At 38.8% G+C, this 11,736-nt stretch overlaps 1 protein-coding gene across 1 annotated transcript; it reads left to right on the top strand.

The window, feature by feature from the left end:
* The first annotated feature begins 1,027 nt into the window (after positions 1-1,027).
* LOC128736268 (basic helix-loop-helix neural transcription factor TAP) lies at positions 1,028-2,218 on the top strand. The gene has a single exon (XM_053830744.1). The coding sequence runs from the start codon at positions 1,028-1,030 to the stop codon at positions 2,216-2,218; it is 1,191 nt and encodes a 396-aa protein (XP_053686719.1).
* Positions 2,219-11,736: the final 9,518 nt, after the last annotated feature.

The following is an 11,736-nucleotide window of genomic DNA, read 5'->3' as shown; positions in this document are numbered from 1 at the left end:
TTTGTCGGGTCAGCTAGTTATCAATAAACAAAAGTATAATTCTAGCTTCACATTTTTCCGGTTTGCACTCGGATCACATTATAATAAACACAACCATTCGTCCTACCCCAATACCGGCGTACCACGAAGCGTGTCTCTAGCAAACAACCCCCAACCTCCATAAAAACACGCATACTAAAACCATCCCACAGCCTCATTTAATCCCACTAGATTAGCAGAAGATATTGAGGTAGCATCCAGAAAAGGGAAGCGTCCGACAGGTTCGACTCTTGCCGAAAGGCCAAGACGCACATCTACATTTGATGAATGACTTGACTGGTCCGTTGCAGTGCCGTGGTCTTAGGGCAGAAGCTTGCCCTTGTTACCACCACCGCATCACCACCACCACTGACTGGACTGACTGACTATTGGTGTGATTAGCATTCAAAGCTCGCCGAAAGGAGAATGCGAACATCAAAACGAAATTTTCCTCATCGCCCAATTGGGCGAAATTAGATTTCGCTTCCGAAGGAAAACAACTCACAAATGCATATCTACGTGGTTCGAGAAGCACTTTGCACCATCAGTCCACCAGCCGGATTGAGTACCGGCCAACAGCACGGTTGAATGGAATAAGGGATCGGAGAGTTAGATCCCTCCCTTTTACCGGTCGTTGGTTTCGCTACTTTCCTACTTTAGCCTGCGAGGAAATGAGAAGCACGAATGACAAAATGCAATGGGAAATGTTCAATTCATTCGAAACTGCGAAGGGTAGCGCTAGTTGGTGGAAAAGGGACAGAGGAAAGTGTAAATTGTTCAAAAGGAATCCTCGGGGGACTCCTGGCTATACGAATCCTGCGTATATATTATTATTCAGGAGTCGTTGGGCGAACCAGTTGGTGTTTGATAGCGGCAGTGATTAGATCGTAGAGAAAAACTATTTATTAACAAAGTGTGTGGATTAATCATACTCTGGATTATGGAAATTGAACTGTAATCGTGAAAAGATAAAGTGCGCGAAGTGCACAAATTGAAAATCAGAAGAAAAATGTCATCATTTTGTGGCTTTGATGAAGCGTCTTTCGACGATTTTGAGGATTATACATCCGAGGATAGCGGTTTCGAGAAAAGTTTAGAATCCAACTGTGACTTATCGTTCAATTTTGCCCCACGGAAGCTAAGTTTTGAATCAAAGAATTTGGCTTCAACTGTTTCAGACCAAGAGCAACCCGGTCCTAGGAAACGGGGTAGAAAATCATTGAAAGATAAGAGCCTGGAACAGCTATCAGCGGAATTTAGTCCTAGCTTGGGCGTTCAAACTTCAACACCAACTAAACCACCGGCCGCTAATGGCGAAGCAAAACCCAAGCGAAAGTATGCAATGGGGAAAAGCCGCATAACGAGAAATCGTAGCCCCACCCAAGTCATGAAGATCAAGCGATTCCGCAGAATAAAAGCAAACGATCGAGAACGGAATCGAATGCATACGCTAAATGAAGCCCTCGAGAAGTTACGCCTTACTCTTCCAACGTTTCCAGAGGATACCAAGTTAACAAAGATCGAAACGCTTAAGTTTGCTTATAATTATATATTTTCCCTAGTTCAACTACTCGAACTCGACGGTGAAGTTCATTTGGATTTGGAAAAACTACAAAGTCTTACTCTAAGTGGCGAACGGATTACGAAGGAATTGTTCGACGCCATGTTCGTTAATCCACCTCCACATTTCATGGATCCCGGATTCAGCTGCAATGATTTTTACAGTAGCATGCACCAATATTCAATCTCAATGAGTGATCCACAGGTATACGATCACCAAAACTTCTCTCGACAAAACTATCAAATGTTCCGAGGAGCCTTCGACGCAGCCTATCACGACAGTGCCCACAAGAGTCATTCTTTAAACCATACTTTTCCTCCGACGGGTTACCCAACTGTTGGACTTCCTCAAAATGGTTCAACTTCAATGTACAACTCTCCTTACTATAGTGGGACACCTCACAGTAGTACGTCTCTTCCGGTGGATTTAAATAGTTCCTCATACCCGGCCATGACACCGGCGGGCAGAAGCTGTGCCAAAGCATCCATCATCCCGTCAGCCCAGCAAGGAATGCATTACGGGAGTAGTTTCTACAGCCAAACACCGCCCTGGTCCGATACTTCGAATTACAGTGAAGCAGCCGGGTTCCCGATGGACGGTTCCCGGAAAGCTTGTGAGACTTATCCTGTTCAGTTGTAGTGTTTACTGTTGATACCCAGGTTTTTTTGAAAAGCTTTACATGTAAGGTTAACAAGTTGCATATGTTTAACGGAAATTCTGGTGATAATTTTGATGTAGTTGAACTAGTGAAATGAATTTTGTAAATTATACTTGCAATGCTAATCATAGATACAAAATGTAGTTGTCTCTCATTCTAGATCAATTGACGTGTGATCTCGAGTGCGAAATGATAAATTTTATATTTGCAATAAACTGTCTAATTTACTTTCATAAAAGAAAAAAAAATAATGCAAGTGAATTAGGCAAATGAAAAAATTTCCATTGAAATTCTAAGCTTGTTAGAATTTTATTGATTGTTTTTTCACATACCATAATAATAGAAGGACTGAAATAAGTTGCTAGTCATACTAGAAAAATCAACTCAAAGTTGGCTTATAAGTATTATCAATTCAATTGAAGGCTTGATTTCGCCGAAATTGAAACAATGCTGATGGTGCTTACAAGCGAAAACTTGAGCTAATGCATGAGCTCTAAACTGGTACTTCTAGGTAGAAGTGTCAATTTAAAGCTCATATTGAACATGTGAAAATTATTTTTGAATCCATCAGCATGTTGGGTTCAAAAGTTAGGTTCATATGCCAACCCAGATGCCTTTTGGAAAATGTTAGATTGAATATGATCACTTAGGATTAAAAGAAAATAGTATTTTTGCTCAGAAGAAATATATTTTGTAGCATTTTTAGATTAGCATATATTTGGAAAATAAATCACATATAAAACTATGCGTTGGTGAGACAGTATTTCAATAATTATTAAAAAGAATTGGCCTCATCGATTTTGTCCTGTTTGTTGTCATTTTAAGATGAATATAGATCTCGTTTGACCAGTCGCTGCTCACTACAATTTCTACTCTCAAAACAGTGTATTAATCTCAACATCATTCTTCAAAAATTCATTGATATTTACTTTTCGTATATAAGATGCAACAGGGGGTGGGAAAAGGTGTTACCAATTGTCGCCATCAAATGTGAAGGGAAATTCAGAAGTTACCAATATTTCCTGCAATCCGTCGTAGTCAATTAGTATTAAACCTAAGTCCAACTTGATGTCATTGCAAACGAGCATAAAAACTCGTCAAAAATCCTTTACTTCTCCCTGATCCTATATGCAGTTGCTATTAATCAAATTTACAGGAGTTACATAATTTAAACATTCAAGCATAGACAAATAATATGAATGGTTTTAGAAAGTATTTGGTTTTAGGCTTCCTGATTTTCAAAAAAAATCAAATTCAAATTTTAATAATTTTACTCACTTGAGTAAACGAAACTTGCGTGTTGATTGCACTACATAATTCAACGCCACTCGACCGATTCCCATTTTCCTTTTAAACTAAAAACGCACGCGCGAATCAAAATCACAACCTTGACGGAAAACACACGAACCACGCCAGCCTGCCTGCCAGCCGAGCCTGTCGAGACTCCCTGCTGCATCCTTTGTTATAGCTTATGTGTACGACCCTCAACGTTTCAACATTCATTCTGCTTCGAATAAATACAATCATAGTAGATCCGCATCAGTCGGTCTGATTATGCGAATAATCCGTCGGCTGACACCTCGGGGGTTCTTTCAGGGAGGCGAAAAACGTTGCATTGATGCACAAAGGAAAACACTGAGCAGTTTAGTTTTCGCTGATGTATCGTGTTTCTGGGAGACCACCTCGCAGGCGACGTTGACCAACGCTATGCCGCGGTAATTACAGCAATCCAGCCGGTCGCCCTTTTTGTAGATGGGACAGACTACACCTTCTATCCACTCCTCCGGAGTTTCTCCTCCTCCCAAATTCTAGAACTTATCCAATGAATATTGAATGGATTATTTGCTAAATTGGTTATGTAGAATATAACAAATTTAATTGAAATAAATTAATACAAAATCACATGAATTTTTCAGTTAAATGCATTTGTTTCAACAATAATTCGAAATCAAGAATTTCTTGAAAAGCTTCTAGAACTCACCTGTAGCGTTTCTCTGTGCGTTTTAACATTCAATTGGCACGATTAAAGTTCCGGGACAAGCCATCCAAATCCGGACAGTCCCGAAAAATCTAGTTTTTTCACCAAACAGATGTAGATATTTAGAAGGATGCCGCTTGTAGTAGTAGTCCGCTTTCCTCTTCTTCATTGTAGGGTCAACCGGACCAAATTTTCTACCACTTATCGGGAAAACATCCAAAGTTTTTGGTTTTTTCGGTAAATGAAATTCTAGGCAATGGTTTTTAAAAGAATTGTATACAATCCCATCTACATGGTGTTCCTTAAGGATAGGATGCTAAATCCGACCAAAACAGCATGAAATAATCGCGTTGCTTTAGAAAAAGCAGCAGATGCTCACGTGAATTTCAAGCGGTCAAAGTATAACCTTCTTAACGAACTTCGACAGTTTCATATGCTTGAAAATGTATGTTACCTTTTCTCTTCCGGTTGCTGTAAAAAATCTTCTCCCCAGAAAGTTGTTTGAAGCCTGCTGTTACCGTCACGATAAATTAAATTCACAAACAAAAATTAATATATAAGAAATATCGGATTTAATAAAACCGGGTTATTTGGTTAGTCTCAAAACTGATATTGACCTTGACTTCATCGCTGCCGCCAGGCTTTCTGGCTATCGACAAACATTTCTATATTTCTATATTCCGTTGATAATAATTGATTAAGCCTTAAGATTAAGATTAAGTTCAGCAATTTCGCTAGCTCAACGTGCGAGTAGCTCCGATTATCGCGAAATAGCAGAAAATCTTCTTGAGTGGACGCCATTTTGATAGTTGATGAGCAAATATCAAAGTCAAAACAGGTCGAGACATAATTTTGCACGCACATATCCCAAAATAAGGGATATTCAGGTTCAGGTTAAATACACAATAAAAAGAAATGCGTCAAGTTTAAGTCGAATAAATTTTGATCGTAGCACCTTTCAGTATTTTCAAGATTTTCTAGATTCTTAGCGAAAGTCAAACCACTAACGAACTGACATGACACATAGAAGACAATCCTTTAAATCCATCGTCCTACACATTTGGTTTGCACACTAGCACCCTCTATTATGCATGCTGCGGAGTAGCTTATATATTGTAACCGTCGGCTTAGTCTCTACCCTAGATTTAGGAGACCGTCGCGCTTGTAAAATATATGTGTACTAAAATGTCAAGAGAATAGTTGGAACACTCTATTGTGAACAGCTTTCCTCGGCAACGTACGCAGCCACGCGTTAACGGATTTTATCCACCCACCACTAGGAAGCGGAAAATGGAGTAAAGCTAACTGAGGATAGCTAGGAAACGATAAGCAAGAGAGAGTAGGGCTCTTGGCGCGAAGAAAAGTCATAGGTCGTCGGACATAAGATAATCGAAGCCATTATCTTATCTGAAGTTAAGACGACAAAATATAAATTTATAGCAGTGCACAACGTAAAACAGAAAAACGAAATAAGACAAGAAGTTTGAGTTTCATTAAATACACAAAATAGAAGGAAAACAGAAGTGAAAGACAGACATATAGAAATATTGAAGAAGGAAAGGAAAGGCGTGTATAGCAAAGCAAGCAAAAGGAATGACTAGTTAGAAATTCTTCAACCACACTCCCGACTCTAACCGCTGTAGACTCAATACTAAAAGTTTCTGGATCCTAGGAACCCTTACTTTCCTGGGATTACCCTGCCCGTTTACCCGACGTTTGGTCCGGAGCGTACCCGTTACCACTGAACATCTGTAGGGTTGCCGCCGTTGCCACCACTTCCGTCCACCCCGAAGCTGAAAGAGCGTCCCTGCCTTCGACGCCATCTCAGTTAAACCACGTGCGTCGTCGCCATCGCGCTTAGCCAGAACTCTTATTGCGCCAGCAGCCGGAACGCCGGGAGTAAGTCATCCAGTCCCGTGCCAACTGTCACCGTCCTGACTGCCTACGAACCACATGGTCAGCATCTCCGTCGGAGGTAAAACCCCAGAAACAAAAAGGTAGGAGTTACCCAAGGAAAATTCGTGAATAAAACGGAATGTTGAAGCAGAAGGTTTACAGGTGTTTTGTTGACAATAAGTCGCAAACGTTTGCCGTTCCTGAGGTTTGATTTAGGGGGTCTCGTAAGTGCTGGGCTGTTACGACCCCGTCAGTTACAATAAGCAGGGTTTTTTATCGTACAGTTTTGACATGGAATAAACGCGAGTGTCTCGTCCGTTTGTCTGTTGTCAAACATCGTATAATAACTGATGTAAGACCAACAGTTTGTAAACTATTTTACGTTTAAAATTTTAATCACCTATTAGCAGTTTTTCAACGTTAACCTTCAATTGATCAACCGGGTATTGCGAAGATTCTACCTGTTTGGTCTCCTATGCAAAAATTCTTACCGTGATTTTTTTCTGCGTGTCCCAGACAATTTAGTAATTTGAACCATCTGTTTTACGTCATTGCCTGACCTCTGTACATCTCCTTGTTTGACAAGCCTATCTTCAATAGAGTAATTCGCGGTTTCGTCACTAAACGAGAATGACACTAGTTGGGGTTTATGTCAAACATTTATTGTATTGATTACTTTATGTATTGGTAAGTACGGTATAATTATTATTTAAATATCCAAATTCAAATATTCAAATCAAAAGGTTTCAGACCCTCGTGATTTAGACGAATTTAAGCAAATTCAAACGTTTACATGGAAACGCACTTCACCTAGTTGGCTTCGAGGTACGACGCTGGTCTTTCAAGCCAGTCGTCGTATGTTCGAATCTTTCGGAGAAAAATTATCATGTTAAATGTAAAATATAAATGTCAATTCAGTGTGTAACTATGTTAACAAATATTGCAGGCGTCTGATGATAGTCGAAGGATAGTAGACTGAAACGTCACGTAATAAAAAAGGAATTCAGTGTTTTCATCATTTCACCGAAAATAATCAACAAATCTGATAAATAATTAAGTTACGGTGACTGAACCCCCATAAGAAACAATGGAATAATGCAGATTATTCAACAGTTATATAGCCAATGTTCAGGAATGAAGCGCTTAATGTAGTGAAATTTAGTAATTATCCTTAATGTGAACAATGTGTAGTTTAATTTTAATAGCAGAATTAATCCTTTGAAATAACATACGTTTAAATCCAAACACTTGAATAAGAAAACATTTGTTAACGTTGTAACTGGTAAGTAACTGTATGTGTAATGACGAAGATTGTTTAAATAATTGTAATGTTTTAGAACAATAATTGCTCCGAGGATGAAGGCAAAGATCTTCGAAACGTCAGCCGAAAACGTAAAATAAAGTTTTCGTAAGAAACCCGAGACCGAAAAGCCACATGTTTTAATAAAAATACAACGGCCTATTATAATTATCATAACATACAGCGTTCATTACTCAGAGTTTAGTTAACTTTAGACCGTTGTCGCAGCAGTAGTACCCGAAAGCTTTTTGCGTTAAGCTACTGCCGTTCCCGCTGATATAAGATAGATAGACAACCGAAAGATTGTGAGTTGAAATTCTACCTGTCATTGCACTATATCGGGTGATTTTTTTGGTCTATATATCGTAATTTTCCAGGTAATTCAGCTTATCATTCTTCGCGACGGACTGGAGAGCATCCATTTTTTAATCATCATCAACCAATAAACGCGATTTGTTTGTACTGATCTAGAGTGTTTGATATGTTCATATTCCGATTTCCATACGATTCCGATAAAAGTTTGTTCGTAGAACGACATATTCACCGCCTGTAATCACTGACTTAATCAATCTATCGAAACAATAACGAAGAGTAGGGTGTTTATACAAGTTTCATCATATAGAAGATTGCCACTTGTTCGAGTTAAAAAAAACCATTAGTTTATATGAAGAATCTATCAAATTAACGGGAGCCCACGGTATGCCAAGAATGGTTAAAAAACAACGAACTTCATTTCTATCACACATTGACTATCAAATTCACCATCCACGGGAGTATGGTCTTTGGGCCATTTTGGAAAGCACCGTTCGAGCTAAAATATACATCCGCCTCGAAACGCTTAATTGACGACAAGTCACATTCGTGCAAAAGGTCACGACGACATAGTCAAGGCAAAAGGTGTCGAGCCAAAATAAATTGATTCTAAATTTGCGATTCCAACACATTCTATATTTTGAAACAATTAAACAACATTTTCCAAACCAAATTTAAGGTCTTCCCTAGAGAATTATCGGGTAAATTTTCGTCGAAGAAATCAGTTTTTTTTCTTCTAGTATATGTAGATAGTATTAAAACAGAGCGTAATGATTGGTTTATATACTAATAAAACCAACTTGTTAACTAAAAATATTCTAGACTTAAATAAAAAGAGGTCGAGTAGGTTTATATTTCGTAGGTATAGAGTCATTTCAATAGTTACATATACTTTATGATAAATTATGTTTGATTTAGTGTAACGCACTTAACACGTATCGATGTGTGAAGAAATAACAAGCTGGAATATTTTATCCACCATAAAGCACCACAACCCTTTCCCGCTTACGAGTATATGTTGTACATGTTTGTAATTCTAAGGCGGTCCGAGTCAATTGATTCTCTTTGATCCGCAAGGCTTTGACTTGTGTCGAATCATGTAGCCCTTTTGCTACAGTTTCGCAACATGTATCTATGAAAGCTGCAAATTGGTCTTTTACCAATTCGGAAGAGTTGACAAAGATCAAAGGGCGGTGCACAGCGATTCGTTACAGTTGAATTTTGCTAGTCGCACTGCTGCCACGGTTACGTTTTGCCAATTTTACGATTTATTATACCAATAATTTGTAAAAATCAAACATGCCGGAGCGGTGTGGTGAATTTTATTTGCTTTTATAGGTTTTTTTTCTACTGTGGATAATTTTAATAATTGCAATGATAAATTGCTGTCACCTCTTTTTGATCCTGCAAACAGATGTTGCGATGCACGTTATCCTTTCGCTTGTTGTATTTATCATAAATGGTAATCGGCTTTCTCCGGAAGTTGGAAACTAACCGAAGATGATGCTTTCTTTCTAATTTTTTCTCACTGTCCCATCTATTATCATAACAATGAACTACAACAGAAGCTCAGGAACTTACTTCTTAAATAACAATAATTACTTCCTACTCTTTACATCCATTGATGTGGCGGCTTAAAACGGTTAGTCAGCAACTTTCCGTTTCGGTTTGTCACCTTTCGTAGACAATAGAAGAAATAACAGCACAAACCTTGGGTACCGGTGCAGCGCTGCTACTTGATTCAGACACGTGTGTGCAATGATTATCGTTTCCGATTGTAGAAAAGGGAAGAGGAACGCTATTGGCCACCACCCCTCGAATTTCAATTCGTGCATGACTAGATTTTGGGTTACACGGCAGTCAGCAGTTGGTAGAATGGACAAAAAAATCAACACCTAGCGCACGTGTCCTTGTTTAATCACGGCATCGATTGTTTGCTCGAGTTGAAAACATCAACTTTCACTCGCCCGCCCGAGGTACAGAAGTCGTCCCGAAGAAAGGCTCTCAAATTCTTCCGGTGTAACGCCTCTTCTTTGCTGCAAGATGCTCTTGAAGTGCAGCAGATAATGTCTACCAGGAAAAAAGGGTGTTAATCCGTTTTCGCTATGTAAAGGATTTTCAAATGGTTTATTCACTAAACCTCAAGAAGCGTCAATGAGTGTCCATTGATGAATGACGATGGCTGTTTTGTTATTATTAGTGATGTTTTTAAGGATTACACCAAAACATGTTTAAAAATTTAAATCTGCTTAGAGTAACCAATCTAAACTAGAAGCAGATGAGATCTGCTTCAGGTAAACAAGTTATGATGATTGAGCTGGTATTATATTACTTAGGCGTTCTATCGCAAATGAGGAAAAGAAATCAAATGTGACCATCTTCGATTCAAAAACAAATTTAAATACTTGTCATATATTTACAAAGTTTTTATTAGGTTTTTAACGAAAACAACAGTCGTTTTTCTGAAAAAGGTTTTGCTGTTTTTTAAAAAACCATACCTAAAGATAAGCATCCTGAATGCTTATTTGATTTAGCTCATATGCTGCACTAATAATATTCAAATTAATGAACACTGATCCTCACTACTATTTAATTTACCAATCATCAGTTAAACCAATAAGCGGGATATTCCCAAGCCGGTCATTCATTTCTGTCGCTCTTGCAGAGCATTCGATCCTCGACGAATCAACCAGCGGCAATAATGAAATGTGCCATAAAAAGTTTAATTAAATCTCCCGCGCGCCTCTCTGTTTTATACCTATAGTACCTACAGTTTTCGGTTTCGTAGCTGTATAGCGCCTGCACGAAACGACTTGTGGTCCTGTAGCTGCCTTTCTGCCTGGCCGTTATACGTTAGGACTGATGCCCCCGGTCCCCTGCCAAAGTCAAAAGGCTCATTACCACTGTGATTGTTATTCAAATTCTCTCCCATCAACCAGTAGAATGTTGGCCCCTGTTATCCTTTTTCCATTGCAGTAGATGCCAGCCGCTGACTGCTCGGAACGGTTTACCCCAGTTTCGATTCGGGCGCTCGGGTCCGTTAGTTAACAGTGCAGTTTAATCATCGCAGTCAGGTTAGATTTGAAGAAGCGTTCCCAATTGGAATCGTTTGCATAAATTAAATTTTCCATGTTTGTTTCAAAAATGACAAAACATTACATAATTTATGGCCTGTCTACATGCACATCCCCGATGAAGCTTAACTTCCGTCCATGCATGCTTGGCGAAGAAACCGGTTGCGGTCCGTCCTATACTAAATTTATACAATGATTTCGAAAGATGCCTGTTACAAGTCCTTTCGGGCGAATTTGAGACTAACGCTCGGTCGTTCGAATGGTTCATATATTTTTTCTTCATTTTCAACGGTTCGTTAACGGATTATCATGCTCAGGTACACGATGCTTCTTCGAAAAAGGTGTGCTTCCTATTCCTATGTGACGAGAATGCTGTCAGTTAGGCTGTCAGAAAACGCCTTCAGGTATGTAATGCAAGAAGCGTGTTCATTACACCTGTATATTTTAATTGGCGTCGCACCCCAACTAGGTTGGTTAGTTTGTTTAACGAAAGTTGCTTATCGGCCAGTAGTAGTGCATGGTTTATGATCACGATGCAAACAAAAGCCAAACGAATGATACCTTGTGTTTGCTGTTGGTAGCTAGAACACGCGAACAACAGACTAAACATAAGCGTTGGCAGACTGTAGTTCGACTAGTAGAAACGGTCTATGACTTTAGCATATGCCAATGTTTGATGTTTGCTTTTCACTTGTAAATTTTTTGCTGGTTATACGCAGAAGAATCAATATTGCGTGTGCAGAGGGCAATATGTTAGAATTTTTATTATGATATATGTACTGTCACATTAAATGATAATGTGGCATTAATTGAATACCTACTATTGCTTTTTCGTTTTTTAGATAATTAAAAAAAAATTACTGCAACAAGTCTTAGAACATAATAAAATAAGCAACTTTGCTAAATGTATTGACTATCTATCTCTTGCTGATTGCGAAA

This window comes from Sabethes cyaneus, chromosome 2 (genome assembly GCF_943734655.1).
Source record: "Sabethes cyaneus chromosome 2, idSabCyanKW18_F2, whole genome shotgun sequence".
NCBI lineage: Eukaryota > Metazoa > Arthropoda > Insecta > Diptera > Culicidae > Sabethes > Sabethes cyaneus.
This window is presented reverse-complemented; position numbering and strand designations above follow the sequence as displayed.

What these genes read in the sequence shown, in the direction of transcription:
- LOC128736268 (XM_053830744.1), top strand. Translation starts at nt 1,028, where the DNA reads ATGTCATCATTTTGTGGCTTTGATGAAGCGTCTTTCGACGATTTTGAG.